The following is a 17,837-nucleotide window of genomic DNA, read 5'->3' as shown; positions in this document are numbered from 1 at the left end:
TCTCTCACTTAAAACCACATTCTGTTCCCCATATTTACATTTGATTGATCCCTTATTGTGTTTCTTAACTATATGTTCTACATTCCCTCCTGTCCTTCACAAAGCCCCATCATCTGCAAACAGAGGGTGTCACATCTGATGGCATACTTTCAAATGATAACTGAGAATAATGTAGGACTTGTAACACTCCCCTGGGATCTGCTACTTTCTACAATGATTTTCTAATCTTAACCTAAAGACTCTGTTCAACTGAAAAAATACATAATCCAACTGAAGCCGTTTCCCACAATGTAACTCCATCAACAACCCTCTTCTCCATATCATATGGCTTTTTCACATCAAACATTGGACCATTAGTTTACCAATATGTGATGTTAAAGCAGTGGGTCTGTAGTGTACTGGCTTATTGGGATCTTTCCCAGACTTCCTGCTTGGAATTATAACTGCTTCCTTCCTGCTCACAGGGAATCACCCATCCATCCAAACTTTACTGATAATGACAACATCTCATTTAACCTTCCTTCACATAGGTGTTTAATCATTATAAAACATACTCTGTTTCCCTTTCCCTGTGCACTCTTTCCTGTTTTGGCTAATGCCCTCTTCAACTCTCCAACAGTAAATGGAGTATCCAATTCTCTCGCTTTCCCTCCTCAATCAGATTAATGGAGCTGTAAATATGTCCTCTTCGCCTGTCTTATTGTTTTCCTGATCATTTCCTAACCTGCTTGGGTTGGCTTGTACTGAACCAGATTCTGAAAATGATGGGATCTTTTGACTAGTAGCAGTTTAAACTAGTAGCAGTTTAAAGTTTTACTGATTGCACTTCTCATCTCACCATGCTACTATTTCTTTCCTTGTCCTGTCTGCGCTTTTACGAAAAGATCTTACTGCAGCTGTTATACCCTGCCTTATTTTACAGTCAATCGTTTCTACACTTGAAAAAGACCAAATTAACTTTAGTTGCCATTTTTAAGTTGGAACGTCACAAAATGAAGTAAACACATGTACATTTTAAATAAACTTAGTAAGTGGATATAAAGTCAACGTAACTTAAAACTAATAGTTCTAATTACTTATTTTTTTCAAGGCAATCAGTAGCTTTTTTTTTTTAAAGTAAGATCAACTTACGATCTGATTTTGATTTTAAAAAAAAAAAAAAAAATCACATTCACCCATGAAATTTTCCCTATATGCTTTTTCAAAAATCCGTTTTGAACCTAACCTATCTGGCTGCCTCCTCAACACACAATGCTTCCTCTGGTTCCCCCTTTGGCTTTTTAAAGGGAAATAAAGTAAATAGTACACAGTTAACTTTTCATTATAACAGCAATGTTATAAAATGTTAAAATATATCTCTACATTGTTGACGTTCTGTTGATCCAAAAATCTGAAAAGGAAAATCGCTAAAACACAATTAAAAAAAAAATATCTAAATTAGATTCCTGTTAGAATTATACAACAATAAATAATAATAATAATGATGATGAAAGTTTACTTTAAGCATTTATGTAAGCATTTATTTACCGGAGCGAGATGATGATGGCATTGAACCAGAACAAGCGAAATCCCCTTTGAAAAACCAGTAGGAAACACTCTTCAAATGGAAATGGTTGAACAATTACATAAATACAATAAATACATTAAAAATTATATTATAAACACCCAATATAAACAACACAAGATACATTAAAAACAAAAAAAAAGAAATAAGAAAATAAAAGAAAAGAAAATACATAAAGACGGATGAATGAAAAGAGATTTTGAGGGGATAGGTAATGAATTAGCAGCCTCTGTTCCTCAGGCAGGACAGGTCCTCACTGAAAACACACCATGTTATAACTCATACAATCACCTTCATCTGTTACATACAGTGCATCACTCTGTGGACTGCATTCTCCTCCATTTGTACACGATGCTGTGACCATAGTTTGACATTCATTGATTAAACCAGAAATTAACACAATGATGTTTTTTTATTTTGATTTCATTTTAAACCTCTCTATCTGAAATACATTTACAATGAGTCTGAGGCTCAACATGAAACAAACAGTGCATCATATACATAAATCCATGAGCCAATTTAAAATCCCATAGTTTGTCTCTTCAGTAGGAAGTCATCAGAGGCTTTGGACTTACTTACATTCATTGATCAGATCTTGTGGGCCACAGGAGTAGACACTTCTCTCTGTGACTGTGTGGTTAAAAGTTTCTCTTCTGTTGGCATCACAAGGTCCTGATTAAAGATCTCTAACACAAAATAGTGTGTTACATGATGGCTGGGTGTAACTAAACAGTCTGTTCCCAGTTTTCTCACTTGGTCTGGTATGCCCAGTAGCTTGTGATGGCTAATGTTAGCAAACTTGAGATACAGTAGATATTGCTGTGTAAACGGAGTCAGTTTGGTAACTTTGACTCTTCTCTACTTGCGCTACTGTTAAATCATATTTTAGCATTTACATATGTACATATTTCATAATGATGGCAATCTACAACAGGTGACAGAACTGGAAAGCATTTGGCTGTGAACCCCCCCCCCCTACACAATCATATGTGTGTCTTCAGAAAACAATGAAGCATATTTTAATCACATAATTTGTTCTTGTGGCCACAGCAGCAGCTGTTCAGCAAGTTCCATAACATCATTTGATAGCATCACAAACCCAGCAAATTTGTGAATATTTTTTTATCCCATTATGTCAAGATAACAGCTCTTTATCCCGAGATAATGAAGATATTAGCAGGAGAAAATGATTTAGACTGAACATCACACGCTAAGTCGCAGTAACACTCCTCTTCAGCAACAGTCCATAGTAACTCGTTAGCTGACGAGGACTGATCTGAAAATGATCAGTCCAGTGGTTTCTGCCTTTGATTGAAATATTCTCTAATGCATTGATCAATGTGTCATCCTGACATTTTCACCTTACAGCACTACAAGTTTCCATGTGCAGACTGTCTTGGCACATCTGAGCTCTGATTAACAAAGTATTATAATGAGAAAACAAGCTTTGTTATCTCCAGTTAACGGGGTAATTATCTCTTTATCTCGAGACAACAAAGAATTGTTTTCTCTGATAATATCTCGTTGTCTCGAGATAATGAGCTTTATTTGTTTGAGATAACAAAAAAATATTTGCGAGTATGGCCTTTCTCAGCTTCTGTACTAATGTCATGAGTGAGAAGTTGCTTCCTGAAGGTTTAAATCCATCGCACAAATTGCTGAGACACTTGACAACAATTTGATGAAGCTGAGATGATGATATCGTTGTACTGATAATATTTTTAAGGCATTAAAACAGCCCATGTTACCGAATCAGTGGCTCATAGATTCAGAAAAAACAGAGTTTCTGAAATAACTGAAGTCGGACCTGAACCAGCATGGACCTGATCAAATCCCTGGTAAACTGTAGGCGAAGGAAAAGAATATGAATCACTAACAAATAACGTTAAGGAGATCTTGAGCAAGAGCCTGAACTCTCAACCTGCTTCAGACTGTAATGGTGGTCATGGGAAGCTCCCTGTATGAATGATGTGTGTAACACTGTGAGTATAAAGCGAGGAGGTGCTGAGGAAGAAACAAGGAACTGAGTCGGTGCTCCCTGGATAAATGACGAGTGGCAGAACTGTATGTTTTAGTGTAACGATGAGCTAAGAGGAGCTAGCTCAATGATCCATCTCAGAATGAGATCCACACTGTTGTCAATGTCAAAGTTTTAGTTCTTATAGTCATGCACACTTGGCCGTGGGCAGACAGAAGGCCATGGTGGATGGAGGCACCAGGATGTCAGTGAAGATGGGCCGATATCCTGCTGGCAGAGGAGGGGCGCTCTGCTCCAGCAAGTCCAGCACGGCCCCTCTGATGTCCCTGGAGACATCACCACGGACGTCCAGCAGGACAGACACGTGCTCTTCACTGAGGGAAGAGAAAAACATGGAGGTGTGATCACTTTTTAATCAACTTTACTACTTTATGCATATTTTATCCTCATTCTGACATGAAATAACATTCCCATGACTGAAACCAAACGCTGTTAACGTTAGCTAATTCTATACCAACTATGATTTAAAAACTACAAAACAAGCTGGGCAGACTGAAAGTCAGATTACCTGATATCAGGGTATTTGGCTGCGAGTCCTGACACTTCCAGAGTGAGCATGCTGGGGTCTTTGAGTCGGATGAAGTCAGCCAGGACGGGTAGTAAGGCTAAAGGGTTCACTTCAGGTACTGACCCATCACCCTCCTACAGAGACACGCAGTTACACACCTGATTATGAGATCGTGAAAGCTGATTCAAACACCAGTATTTTGATTGAATTGTGGCACCATTGGCTACTGGAAATGTTTCACATTTTAATTCACACAAATCAAATCTTAAATCTTGTATTTCCTTCATGTTGGCTTTAAACCCTCTCTGGCACTGTAAACTCCACCTTACTCGGATTGGGTGACATCCAAAATGTAATATCTTGATACAGTGCAGGACAAATATTGTGACGATATTATCAAACATTGGCCCAAATTACCACTGTGAAAAATATCTAAAATATCCAAGTGTAAAAAAACTCATAATTTTGTCATAGAATCAATTAGGGTATACCTTACAGGCTGTTATGATTTAGTAATTATGTAGTAATGTGAAGAATTTGTCCAAGAAATAACAGTCAGGTAATATCAGTATAATGACAAGTTGTAGTAGAATTTCTGGGAGTTACTGTCAAATACTAGATAATCACTGAGTAACACTGAAGCAGAATAAAGAGGGTTGGTTGGTAATAATATGTGTATAGTTTCAACATGAGCAAAGTAATAGGAAGAACATGGTAACAAGAACTTTGGCTGTAATTATTTTTCTGCCTGTAAAGTGTAACCTGCACAGAAACGCATTTGGATTAAATTTTCAAAATAAAAGAAAATTCATTCACTGACTAAAAGCTCTGCTTCAAAGTAAGAGTCCTTCATGGAAATGTAGAGGAGTCAAAAGCACAATATTTGTATATATATAAAAAAAAAAAAAAATCAAAGTACAGATACTGGAAACATATACTTAAGTACAACACTAAAGTAACCTTGTTACTGTCCACCCCTGCAGGTAGCTACCTATATATTTCTGAGAAATAACACACACTACAAAGGCACTTTAAAGGCAGTGGTAACGTATTTATGGGTTAACTACAGTGACATTTTCAGCTGTCGCCACATCGACTGTTGTGAACAACTGTTGCCATGGCTACCACTCCTCTTGGCTTATTGGAAGGGCAGACTGTGGAAATTACAAATAGATTAGGTTTATTACACTGAAAGTATTTGGCTGAGCGGAGGAAACTGCTGCTGTGTTTATCTTGGTTATGTTGACATGCTGACTCGGTATCATCTGCTGACAGCCTGTCTTCACACTGCAATAAGGGATATTAATACTATAGATATTAATGGGACCCCCCTTGTCTTACCCTATATATGGGCTATACTACTTACTGTAACACTTCCCATATAATTACCAACCAACCCTCTTTATTCTGCTTTAATATACTTTGTAATTACCCAATATTTTACAGTAATTCCCACTAATTCTACTACTACAACTTGGCATTATTCTGATACTTGACTGGGCAATTTCTTCACATTACTATATAATTAACAGTCTTTAACCTCCTAGGACCTGGCGTCCACATATGTGGACCTCACATTTTGGGTTCTCTAGACCACAATACTAACTTTTTCTCAACAAGGGCCTGGTGACCACATATGAGGATATTATACTGCCACTCAGTAATCGAAATTTAAAACTAATGTCCTCATATGTGGACATCATTTTTCTCAGGTCCCAATCAGCCTAAATAGCAAAGAGAAATTAAAAATGCACGCCATGCAAGAGTTCAGGTCTTAGGAGGTTAAATTAAAGGGGTTACCTCAATTAGTTTCAGGACCTCCCACAGTCTATGTAGTTTTGATTAGTTCGACAGAATCAATCAAACCACATCACACCCATCATGAGGGAGATGAATCAGACACCGATTCCATATTTCACATCAGACACAAACACCATGACACTACAAAGGGCTGGGATGTATTCATGATAAACATTTGTGAATCGTGACAGCTTGAGTTAATGTAAGGTGCTGGTGATGGTGTTTTACATTAACAACGCTCACCAGGCCATGCAAGATCTCTCTGAACAGCTGGTCATCCTGAACCATCTGCTGAGCGAGCTGCCTCCTCTCCTCTGCGCCGCGACACACCAACCTCTTCTGCATCAGAGCCCTGACGTACTCCACCACCATCAGCCACTGGGCCTCCTCCTGCAGACGCTACGGGGACAAAGACATGAGACTCAGCAGGCGTATGGACCATCCATACAAGGTTCGACCAATGAAAGAGTTACTGCAAGAAGGACCTATTACTGTATGCACTGTGTGTGTTTGGTGGGTATATCAGGGGGGTGAGTAGATTCATTCATGAATTAGGCGGTTAATAACCTACTTTATGATTTTGTTGATACATTTAAGTTGTCATAACAACCATCATCCTGTCATTTTAATACCCAGTACAGTTGATAGGCTGCTGTGAAGCGGTGTGAGGGAGCTGTAAGCCTCGTTCCCAAACACACACTACACTCAGACAGTCAGACATCTAAGATTAGATATTTGTTTAGTGATTCTTTGTAATGTATTTATTAAAGATAGATCCTGTTTAGTTGATGGAGGCGCGCCCATGAGAGCGCTGTTGACCAGGGCCTAGTGTGTTCAATTAGCCTTGTTGGGGCAAACCAAGTGGACTGAGGAGAGGGGGGCAGATTGGGAAGGAGATGGGTTATGTTTGGTTTGTTTGTTTTGTTTGGGGTTATTAAAGGTCGTCTGAGTAAAATGTAAATATCATATGCTTTTTTGAAAGAACCGTGTCAAGGTAAATTGTACCTAATACATTTACTTCTTGTAATCCTTGTTATAGGCACCACCCTTTTTATGCCTCCACGTCAGAGACAGCCAGAGGCATATTGGTTTGGGATTGTCCGTCTATCTGTCCCATTCTGCTGAACATGATCTCTCAGTAACACCTGGACAGAACTTCTTCAAATTAGGCACAAGTTCACTCTGACTCAAGGACAAACTGATTAGATTTTGGTGGTCAAAGGTCAGTGTGACCTCACAAAACACTTTTTATCCATTACTCAAGACTTCACACAGCAATTATGACAAAATTGTATGACTCTGGGTGAACAGGGATGTAACCTGAAACTGAGTGGAGGAGGCAGACAACCAGGAGGAGGTGATTCTAGTTTGTATTGGAAGTGGTTAATGTTGGGGCCTTTATACACTGGGTGTATAACGGCACCAAACTGGCAAATCAGTATTATAATTGTCCGATATGATGGCTATGTTACAGCAGCTTGACTGATTATACAGTATGTGTGTTGTAAATCTTTGATCTTTTAAAAAAAAAAAAAACCCACTGAAACAATCCAATATCAGTTTAAATAAACGCTTCATGTAGAATACACAGGGTTCAGCAATTTATCTTTCTGTGAAAACAATACTTTCCTTTGGCACTACATTTTTTTCAACCGCTGAACTACCATATTCCTACACACACGAGCATCTTCAGAGCGCACTGTATTACACTGCAGCTGCAGGTCAGCTGAGTGAATTAGAAAGCGCTGTAATACAGTGCAATTGCTGAACCGCTGAAAATATTCTACATGTATCTACATTTCAACGGATATTGGATCGTTTTTCAAAGTGTCTCGAACACAGTCTTTCTGGTGGCCTTGTGCACAGCAACACATCACTCTGCCCCTCTGCCGGTGCTCCTGCAGGTAATATACCGACTATGCATGACTACCTCACACAACACCATGTCAAATAACTCACACTATCCCTTTAAAGGGCAAGGACCAAGCTACGTTGCTAACCCCCTTATTAACTATAGACCTCTGAGAACACTGAGATCATCTACTGCTGGTGTACTGAAGGTTCCAGTAACAGCTGAGGAAGAAATGCGGATGCAGCCTTTTGTCAGTTACGGCCCAAAGCTGTGGAACACACGATCTGAAGAAGAATAAGCAGCTCACTGAGTGTTTTTAATAGAAAGATAAAAACTTGTCTCTTCACCTCAGCCTTTAACCAGCTCTGACATTCTGCACTTGGCTCCACACTCATACACTGCTTTGTAAGTATTGATGTCTTACTGATTTTATGCTTTCTATCATTTATCATTTTTTCGCAATTATCTATTTATTTCATTTAATATTTCTATTTTAATATTATTCCATCTCATTTTACATGAATGTTTTTAGTGATTTTCATTTTACATCAGCCTTTTAACATGTTTTTATCTTTATTTTATGTCTTTTCATGTGAAGCACTTTGTGCTAAATTTTTTGTATAAAAGGTGCAACACAAATAAATTTTCATTATTATTATGTGATTGTTTAAAGATATAGAGGAGATATATTCTACCCACATTTAAACACACACATCACGCTGGTTATGAGAAAATACAGCTGAACTGCATTTAAACTGGGCTTTAATTTGTTTTTGGTCAGAGAATCCTTCAGTTTTCTCTCACAGAGTTTTATCAAACTTTCACTTTTGCCTCCAGGACAGCTCGACCCCAAAGAAACTCAAAGCTAAACTACAATATGCAAAGTGGTGATGGAAACAGAAGCAGAGCGGTGACCTGTCGGCAGGGTGGCCGAACGCGGCCATACAGCTCCAGGTGACGCTCCAGGACGTGGCAGAGTTTGGGTGTGGGGTCTCCCTGGACCAGCCAGGGTCGGGTCAGCAGACCTGGTAGGAAAGGCTGAAGGTCCAGCAGCAGCTGATCCATCACCAGGCGACACGCCCGTCTCACCGCCCGGTCCAGAGCTGCCAGTGGGTTGGGAGGAGTCCGGGAAAACTGGCCTGCCGACCGGGACGACTGCTGCTGCTGCAGGCTCTCTGTGGACTTCCTGCGTCATACACAACAGGACACAGAATGTTCTATAAACCTGCAGAGATTTAAACTATGGCCTGTGCATGATTTTTTTTTATTGTGATTTAATTTTGTTTTTATCTGGGTTATTCTTAAAATAGATTTTTCCTTTCATTATGGGAGGAACATGAGATAAACAGCACTGGCTTGAGTGAATCGATCATTAGAGCAAGGAACAAATGAACTAGATGAGAACCTTGCTACAAGAGCAAGAACTTATATTTTTCTCTTTGAGTAGACGGAGAGAGCAGGTTTACTCAGAGTCTTTGCCAACTACATGAGGTGAGTGAACGAGTGAGTGGTGAGTGTCAACTTTACCAGGATGCTTAACACACACCAAGTCCCTGAAGTATTAAAGTGAGAAAAAAAAAAATCAGAAACTGGGTCTGAAGCTCATCTCCTCTTACTTCCTGAGTGAGAAATGTGGATCAGGCCTTGAGCCCCGCCCACCACCTGCTGTCTCCAGGTGGACAGATGAAAGAGCAGAGAGTATCAAGATGGTCAGAGGAGGAAACATCAGAGAGACTCAGCCACATGTTTGAGCCTCAGTCAGACCCAGACTCAGGTGAGGAGTCTGAGACCAGAACCAGAGACTAGCAGACGGATCAGAACGGTTAGCGCAGTTAGCATCTTTTATTTGTTTATGTTGTTTGTTAGCTTGTAAATGGCAGTGGCTGACACAGTGTTAGTGGTTGTGCTAATGCTAACTCTCTCTCTCTCTGTACTGACAAGGTTTCAGGTTTATTTAGCCCCGCCCCCGGTCCCCACAAGTAGACAGGATTGGTTCCTTAGGTTTGTGATGTATGAAACCCTGACTGTCTGAATCTGTTTTTATCAGACTGTCATTGGTTCACTGCAGTTCAAGGTGGAAACACTCAGTCATGGTGTTGATGATTATTTCTCTCATCATATGTCTGTATTATATAAAAACATCACGTGGATGTTAACAAGGTTTAACACTGGGTTTTTACTGGAGGGCTCTTTAAGCTTGAAAACATTCCACAAACATTCTGTAGTCTTACTTGAGGATGATGCAGTTGCTGATGGAGGCCAGCAAATAGTGGAGGTAGAACTTGTTTTTGTTGCTGCTCAGATTTCTGCGATGCTCCTTCCCAAATTCCACCAGAGCTTCTCGAAACCTGGAGGTAAAGATGTGAACAGATTGCAGGCAAACGAAAGGTAAACTGCCTGAAGCAGCTGAGAAGTAAACAGGTGGCAGGTGGTGACAAGCAAAACATGCACGAACACACACACCTGTTCAAAAGGTTCTCCATCTCATACAGTCCCATCTGTATAGTCTGATCTCGTAGGGATTCTCCGATCATCAGAGCCACCCGGGCGTTCTCCTCCAGCATCTGTCACAGTCCCACAAATAAAACAAACCCACACAAAACGTGAAGTGAGATAGGAGCCGTCTCAGGCGTTGGCCTCTGTGCTGCTGAAAAGTGTTTACAGAGCTGGAAGTCAGTTTAAAAAGGAGAAGCAGGGAGACAGCTTTCAAATTCAATTTGAAGAAGCAATAAGCACATGATGTCATTACAAACTGTGTCTCTAAGGGGCAGAGAGGGATGAAGACCGTTAGTGAGATTAAATGAGATTAGATGAGATGAAATTCACATCAGTTTCACTTTTTTGGTCAAGCTGATGAGGTTCTTGTGCGTTAAAGCCACTTTAAAACACCTAAAACAAATGTTAGCCTGCAGACTCCCTGTGTGTCTGTATGTGGTTGTACTTTAGTGGATTGTATAGCATATTGTGTACCTGCGTGATGATAGTAGGCAGGCTGGTTTGGTAGAAACCTTCATGGTCTGTATCGGGTTCCTGGTCTCTCTGCCAGTCCTGCAGCTCCACCTGTAGAGCTTTGTGCATCCACTCCGATACGCTCTTCTTTAACAGCAACAACACAGGAAACACACATTGAATTGACCGGAATGACACCAAACTCCAAACCTACATACTAAGGCCGAAACACAATGTCACAGTTTGTCAAATCTTGACCAGAGGTTTGTGGTGGACTCACCCGAACACTCTGCACATATTTGCTCTGCAGCTGCTCCAGTCCCTCGGTGGAGATGAGAGGTCCCAGCGCTTCTTTTTCAATGTCAGCCACCAGCTCTGGATGACCCATCATGTCTGGGCTGCCAAAACAAGAGTGTCACAATGTCCAACTGGTTAATTGACATCCCAACATCGCAAAAATCTCAAATCTGAATATACTGTATATGTATATATATATAAAACATGGTATCACATCATTTCCTTTTGATAGATTTTAGAAGGCTCAAAGACGTAAGAACATTCTTTATTTCTCAAGAACAAAGTCAAGATTTAAGAGAAAAACTAAAAAATTTAAAAATCTATTTTGTGGGACAGAATTGTTTTCTCTTTTCTATCTTGTGAAACACTGAAACTAAATTTGAGAGAAGTTCACAACACACAGGCACAGCTGTGACAGAGGACACTGTTTGTGTTTTTCTCTCAGTTTCTGCTTCATTAGATGTTAATTAGGGGAAAGTGTGTATTAAAGGTAATCAGCTGCATTTGAAATGAAATGTGCAGGAAGTATCCTATCCCTATCCTGCGCAGCCAAAGTGAAGGATGTGCACTCGCACAAATCAGCAGTTGTTCATTTGTTTAGATTTGTTCAATCTCTAAAGTAACCTCAAGACATAATTGACATTTTTGTTAATGTGTAAAGAAACACATACAGACAGAAAGACAAAGACGAAAACACAGAATCTGTTCAGGTCGTCGACCTCACCTGTTGTAGATGTGCAGCACCCAGTTGAGCACAGCAAAGATTTCACCACTCTCCAGGTCCCAGCTGCTAACCTAGGCCACAAATATCTCTTACATGTGTGTGGTGAGGTCATCCCCAGTTTCAAAATAAACATTTTAAATATAATTAGCTTAGTGCATATTTAACTTTTCTATGTAAGCCATGATAACAAAAAGCAAAAACCCATGAGAGAAATGAAACCCTATTAGTCCATGTTATTGTTTAGACAGATCTGTAGTCTACAAGGTGAGGAGAGACATCAAGGCTAAAGATTTATTTCCCTCACATCTCTCACCTGTGCCAGGTGAGCTTGTAAACAGCGATGGCTGGCCCTCAGGTAGGCTCCTGTTAGCCGATAGCGTGGTGGGACACAGTGCTCCAGCAGGTGGCGCACAGTGCCCAGGTCTGCCATGGTGGCGTGCTGGAGAGCAGAGAGGTGACCTGCCAGACCCGGGCCACGCGTGTGAAGGTAGGAAACGCTACGGAACCGAGCAGAAACCGCCTCCTCCAGTACCTGAGAGGCAGGAGATGTGAGAGAGAGGACAGACGGTCAGACTTTTACAAGGACAAACTGGATGAAAGCTGAGGTGTTATGGATCAGCTGGTGCTGACCTGGAAGAAGCATGCTCTCCAGCAGCGAGGCCGTCCAGGGGGTAGGGGCCTGCTGTTGCTCCCGCTCCCACCTCTCTCCTCCAGCAGAGCTCGGTCCAGGGCTTCCTCCCGCTCCACTATCCTTACTGCCGATACAAATGGCGTAGGGTTTTGTCGTGCCAGAGCCAGAGCACTGCTCACCACCGCCCACAGCTCCTTGCCTGCAGCGACATGATGGATGTTGAGGATGTGATACCACACTCATCCAGGGACTGACACCCGTATCACTCTGCCACTGCTCTTATCAGCATCAAACAGCCTAATGTTGTTGTTTTTCTTTTTTCCCCTGATGTTGACCTCAGAGTACTAGGGTCATGGATGAAAAAAAAAATGAGGAGGAAGATTTTTTTTCATCAAGCACTTCGAGAAAAAAAGTGGAAATGTTGAGAATAAAGTCAAACTGACTCAGAAGAGGAAGATTTTTTTTTATTTATTTTGCATTTCAAGAATAAAGTCGAAATTCTGAGAATAAAGTCAACTCCCTCTGTCATTTTTCATGGCTCTGTCAGCGCGCAGTCGCTGTGGGCATCCTCCCAAGCGCGCAGTGTACGTGATGAAGTAGTCTGCTATTACTTTGGGGTCGTTGTTGTTCTGTAGGTCTCCATCCACACTACATAGTGACTTAGCAATGCCATACGGCTTTAGCTTATCGTTGGGACCTTTGTTGCAGTTATGCCTGCATCTGAGCTCCACACCTTCAGCATCAAACAACTAGATCAGTTGTCTTACTGTGTCTTGCGATACAACATATCCCCTCTGAATTGCACGCAGGCGTAACCAACAGTATCCTTGCATTTGTCCATTACCCGCTATTTCAGTTTGCATGAATGCGGCCACCTCTTCCAAACTCGTGTTGTTTTTCCTTCTGAACAGACGCAGTTTTCGACACAATCTCTTCAAAGTCCTAACGCTGACAACTACACTGTGTTTATGAGCCAAGAGAGAGAAAAATTCTTTGTTGCTAAAGTCGATTCTGAAGTAAAATTTCATCAGTTCATCTATAAGCATGTTACAGAGGCAGTCATAGGCGCTGTTTGATATCGTCTCAAGAGGTCAACTTTATATTCGAAGTACATGATATTTTTTCTCAAAGTACATGATGAAAAAAATCTTCCTCCACCCATTTTTTCCCTCTTCCATGGCCCTAATACTCCTTCGTAGAATTTTTGGCCCACTTCTGTTGGTTTCTCACATCCCACCATTTACCCACCATCCAACCATTTTTTATATTAACAAAGGATCAAATGACTGTGTGTGACATGTCACTTGTAGTTACAAACCTGGATGATTATGCTCCAATCCTGAAGTTACCCTCAGCTCTGCATCTTTTTAGCCTCTTTTAGCTCATTGTTTTGGGTTTGCTATCCTCAAAGAGTTGTCTGCTGCTGGAATTAGACTTTTAGCAAAAGAATATTTTTTAGCCACTGTATGCTTTCTTTTCTGAGTGATGCGAGGCCAGGCCAACCACAGGTAACGTACTGTAGCTTAATACTTTAGCTTGGCACATGCGGACAGGTACAGAGCCAGTGTGCATCAAGGCCAACGGGGAGAGCTTGCGTGGTCCAAGACCATTGAGAAGACATCAGGGAGGTGGGTGATCAGGCAGCTGGGGCAGCAACAGGGGAAGATTGCATCTACAAATTATTGTACTTTGCCTGGGCAGCAGCTATGGAGACAAAGTCATCAAGCAGCGTTGGATTTTTTTCAGAGCTCTGACTCCAGATGGTTTATATCATCTTTTAATGGTGAGTAAGCAGGTTTGCAATCCACACACACACACAGCCACAATAACAGCTGGTTTTAAGCCCAAGTGTAACTCATACTGTAAGACCGCATGAGTGATAGAAGAATGGCGTTAAAAGCTGGAGAGGGTCGTTGGAGAGGCCAAACAACAACACTAATAAGAATCCTTCATAGGGATTGAATATAAATATGTCAGACTTCAGGTCAAACACTCAGAGAAACCAAATCCTGCAAGGTTGGATGGTGGGTCCAGGTGGGCGGGGCTTGGGGCATGGCTGAGAGCAGTGACTGCTTTGTTGTGACATCACAAAGTTCCAGAAGTCCTGACGGCTGGTTTTAAGGCTCAGTTTCTGAACACAGGCTGTGTGCATTTCTCTGTGGACTGAGGCTTTGATACTTTCACAGTATTAATACAGAACCTAGACCTGATCTATAATCACACTACACATGTACATCCACCATTATACTATATGGGACCTTTAACTTTTATCCAAGCTTGTTGGTATCTCAATATCTAAGCAGAGGGTGTGTCTGAATTTGATCTAACAATTTTGATTTGGAGGTGAAGATTATTATATATCACAATAAAATCTACATTAGAGAAGCTTCAAGGAACAATGTTCCATCTAAACCGAGAAACTGATGACCAGTGTTATATGTGATGATCATATTGTATAATTTATCACATTGACCAAACAATAACATAATAATCTTTGATTGTTGTTCTCAGAAGAGGACCAGTGCCAGCTGTCAAACGTGTTTAATGTTGTCTTAACACAAACAGCTGCACATGAACCATAACCAGACTGAAATCACAGAATGTCTCATCCAAAGTTAGGAAAACCACCACTGACCATTCAGTGCCAGCTCTCAGTGCTTCCTAGTCAATACTTGAAGCTGCAGAAACAATTTGGTTGGTACAAAAAGGACTGAGAATTCATACCAAGCGTCAGTCCTTAGAAATGAGGTTGATGTAGGAAAGATGTGTCTGTTTGGGAGAGTTACTGTTTCCATACTGTTGCTTTCCATTTACAGGATTTTTATATCTATTTTATATCTATATTCTGTCTATACAGTGTGTTTTGTATATGGTAGATCATTCCCGTATTCTAATAAAGCATGTTTTGTGAGTGTAACGCATCAAACAAAAATATGGGTCACAAAACTACAACATACAGAAAATACTGCTGCCTTATACAAGGTGTGTTTGGTATGTTGTGTTTCTGAATGAATTAAATTGAATTAAACTGATATGACTGAGTAAACATACCCAGCGCGTCCACCAGCTGTCCCACGCCAGAGAAATATTTGGCCACCAGCTCCTGGTCTTCAATGCTGAGTACACTTCCTGTCGTCCCCGGAGCCCCGTGGAGCTGCCACAGGATGTCGTCCTGCCAGCGCTCCAGATCCATCAGCCGGGCGTGGGCCTCCAGGAGCCGCCGGGACTCCACCAGACGCTCAGTCTCCAACACCATGCTACGCACTGCAAAGGGCAAGGTCAGGGAGGAGGGAGGGACAACTTTCATTCCTCAAACTGTCAACAATTTATGCAACCTCTTGCTGCCGCTTGAGCCTGTTCAAGAGGGAAGTTAAACATTTTAGTTTCCAGTGAGAAATGCTGCATATTACAACATGACTAGTTGTGGGAGTCGAAATGTTTTCTAAGAGGATGAAAGTCCCTGTTCTTTTTTCTGGTTCTATACAGAACCAGAAATCAGATTCACAACAGACTCACCTGTATAGTAGCTGTAAACCCATCTGAACACATTAAACTGCACTTTTCTTGGACCACGATTATAAAACATTACACAAGTCTGGCAATTTAAAGTAAGAATTTCAAACATCCCTGTTTCATTATGTTTGGCGGGTGATTTTGTGGGTGAGTCAGACACTCAGTTCATCAAACTGTAAAATTCAAGGACTTGCTCATCTGCACAGTAGACCGACCTGACCGCAACACCCATTATTATGTACCTTCATGTTGTTAAATCCTAATTGTTATGTAATATAATAATGTAAATTATATTATTATAACATGCTTAGAACTATTATATAAATAATACATACTATTCTGTCATAACATCACTGCACGATAATCACATTAGTAGTCTACACTATTTTATATTATATCTTATTATATTTTATATCATATTAGAATATTTCCTGTTGATTTATTTATCCAATTTTTTTTTAATCACATTGACAGGATATCATCTAAATCTTTATTATTATTATTATTATTATTATTATTATTATTATTTTATAAATATTCTTTTCATTTGTACGTCTGTATCACTGTTTATTGTTTTCATTTACATGTCTGTCCATTACATGTACCCTTCATGTCACACAATAGGACTGACTAAATCACGTTAATGAACCCGACCTGTGACCTCGCTGAGGGAAAGCACTTTCTCGTCCGTCTATTCTTGATGCTAAGACAGCCAAGGTTTCAGGGGTCTCATTTTATATGTCTGTGCACTAACTTTGAATTTAAAGCAACATGTTCTCTGAGGTTTTCCGACATGCAGGACATCCTCGATAAATGTAAGAAAGCCTTAGGAAAGGAAAGGAAAAGAAAATGCAAGGACCTGTATATAATTTCATCAGTGGGTCACAGGCTTAATCACGATTGTTTTGCCTTATTTGACGGTAGACAGTGACTTGAAAGACACTCATTTAGACACTCGTTTAGATTCCCTCTTTACGATAAATTGCACAAATTCACAAACTCATTGCTTACCAGACTGGAATCAATAGTTGAGCATTATAAGCTTCACATTTACTGCAGGGCTGATGTATTGTATTATATTGCCAGTACAGTTGGTTCAGGAGGTTCTATAATCACTCTCTCACGGTACAGTCGGAGCAGGGCAAACGCAAATATGGTAAATGAAAGGTGAACTACACCAGCTCCTGATAACAGGACATCACTACTAGAAACAGAAATCAATAAGACTGAAACAGATTCTTTCCCTCGTGAGTCCCTGATTTCATCCAAGTCAAACAAATACGCTGAACCTGATTAAACTGATTCATTATGAATGAGTGTGTCCGCAGAGCAGCGTCTCACCAGAGTAAAGTCGTGGCAGGTTGCTGACAGCAGCGAGGAGCTGACAGTGGTTGACTGACACTTCTCTCAGCCTCTCCAGAGACTTCACCCCCTCTGCGTTTTGACTGGATTCCAGTCCTGCTTTCTTCAAAGCGTGTGACACGTCTCTCAGCTCAGACCTGGCCTCCTGGAGCTGTTCCAGACCCCAGCCTACCCCCTCCAGGTACGACTGGACCATGGACTGGAGGGAAATGATTGATAACCAGAAATACGGTAGTACTGATTCAATGATTAGTAGAAGGGATTCAAGTGCATGGTCGCCATCATGCGGTGCATTTATGAGATCATTTAATAAAGTATGATCTTACTGTGTCATTTATTTGTCTTTATGCATGTCTGTGTGTGTCCCCATGCTGTCACCTTGAGTCTGGTGTGTATGGAAGCAGTCCTCTGGCTCTCTCTCTTCTTGTACTGGCTCAGTCGCTCCAGATGTTCAGGCCGACAGAAAACACCTGACGCCCACTTCAAGGCGGCACCACGGGCCAAACACTCGGCCCTCTCCACCTCCGGCCAGACCTCAGCCACCGGCACAATGTCTGTCAGCAAGAGAGGAGAGGCAGAGTCAGGGAAATGTCTAGAAT

General features: G+C 40.9%; 1 protein-coding gene across 1 annotated transcript in view; it reads right to left on the bottom strand.

The window, feature by feature from the left end:
* Positions 1 to 1,493: 1,493 nt before the first annotated feature.
* The window catches only part of exoc3l1 (exocyst complex component 3-like 1), a 21,573-nt gene continuing 5,229 nt past the window's right edge, over positions 1,494 to 17,837 (bottom strand). The window contains exons 3-15 of the mRNA XM_023397337.2: positions 17,218 to 17,437; positions 15,415 to 15,627; positions 12,363 to 12,562; positions 12,046 to 12,264; positions 11,733 to 11,803; positions 10,992 to 11,109; positions 10,733 to 10,858; positions 10,226 to 10,326; positions 9,994 to 10,110; positions 8,678 to 8,948; positions 6,154 to 6,309; positions 4,111 to 4,244; positions 1,494 to 3,916 (exon numbers count right to left, since the gene is read on the bottom strand). Coding sequence (XP_023253105.1) covers positions 3,730 to 3,916; positions 4,111 to 4,244; positions 6,154 to 6,309; positions 8,678 to 8,948; positions 9,994 to 10,110; positions 10,226 to 10,326; positions 10,733 to 10,858; positions 10,992 to 11,109; positions 11,733 to 11,803; positions 12,046 to 12,264; positions 12,363 to 12,562; positions 15,415 to 15,627; positions 17,218 to 17,437 — 2,133 coding nt within the window. The 3' untranslated portion in view covers positions 1,494 to 3,729. The remainder of the gene's footprint in view (positions 3,917 to 4,110; positions 4,245 to 6,153; positions 6,310 to 8,677; positions 8,949 to 9,993; positions 10,111 to 10,225; positions 10,327 to 10,732; positions 10,859 to 10,991; positions 11,110 to 11,732; positions 11,804 to 12,045; positions 12,265 to 12,362; positions 12,563 to 15,414; positions 15,628 to 17,217; positions 17,438 to 17,837) is intronic.

The sequence above is a fragment of the Seriola lalandi genome, unplaced genomic scaffold (genome assembly GCF_002814215.2).
Source record: "Seriola lalandi dorsalis isolate HSWRI2012SDOR001 ecotype SW California unplaced genomic scaffold, Sedor1 jcf7180002055008, whole genome shotgun sequence".
Lineage (NCBI taxonomy): Eukaryota > Metazoa > Chordata > Actinopteri > Carangiformes > Carangidae > Seriola > Seriola lalandi.
The sequence above is the reverse complement of the archived record's forward strand: the minus strand, read 5'-3'. Positions and strand labels throughout refer to the sequence as shown.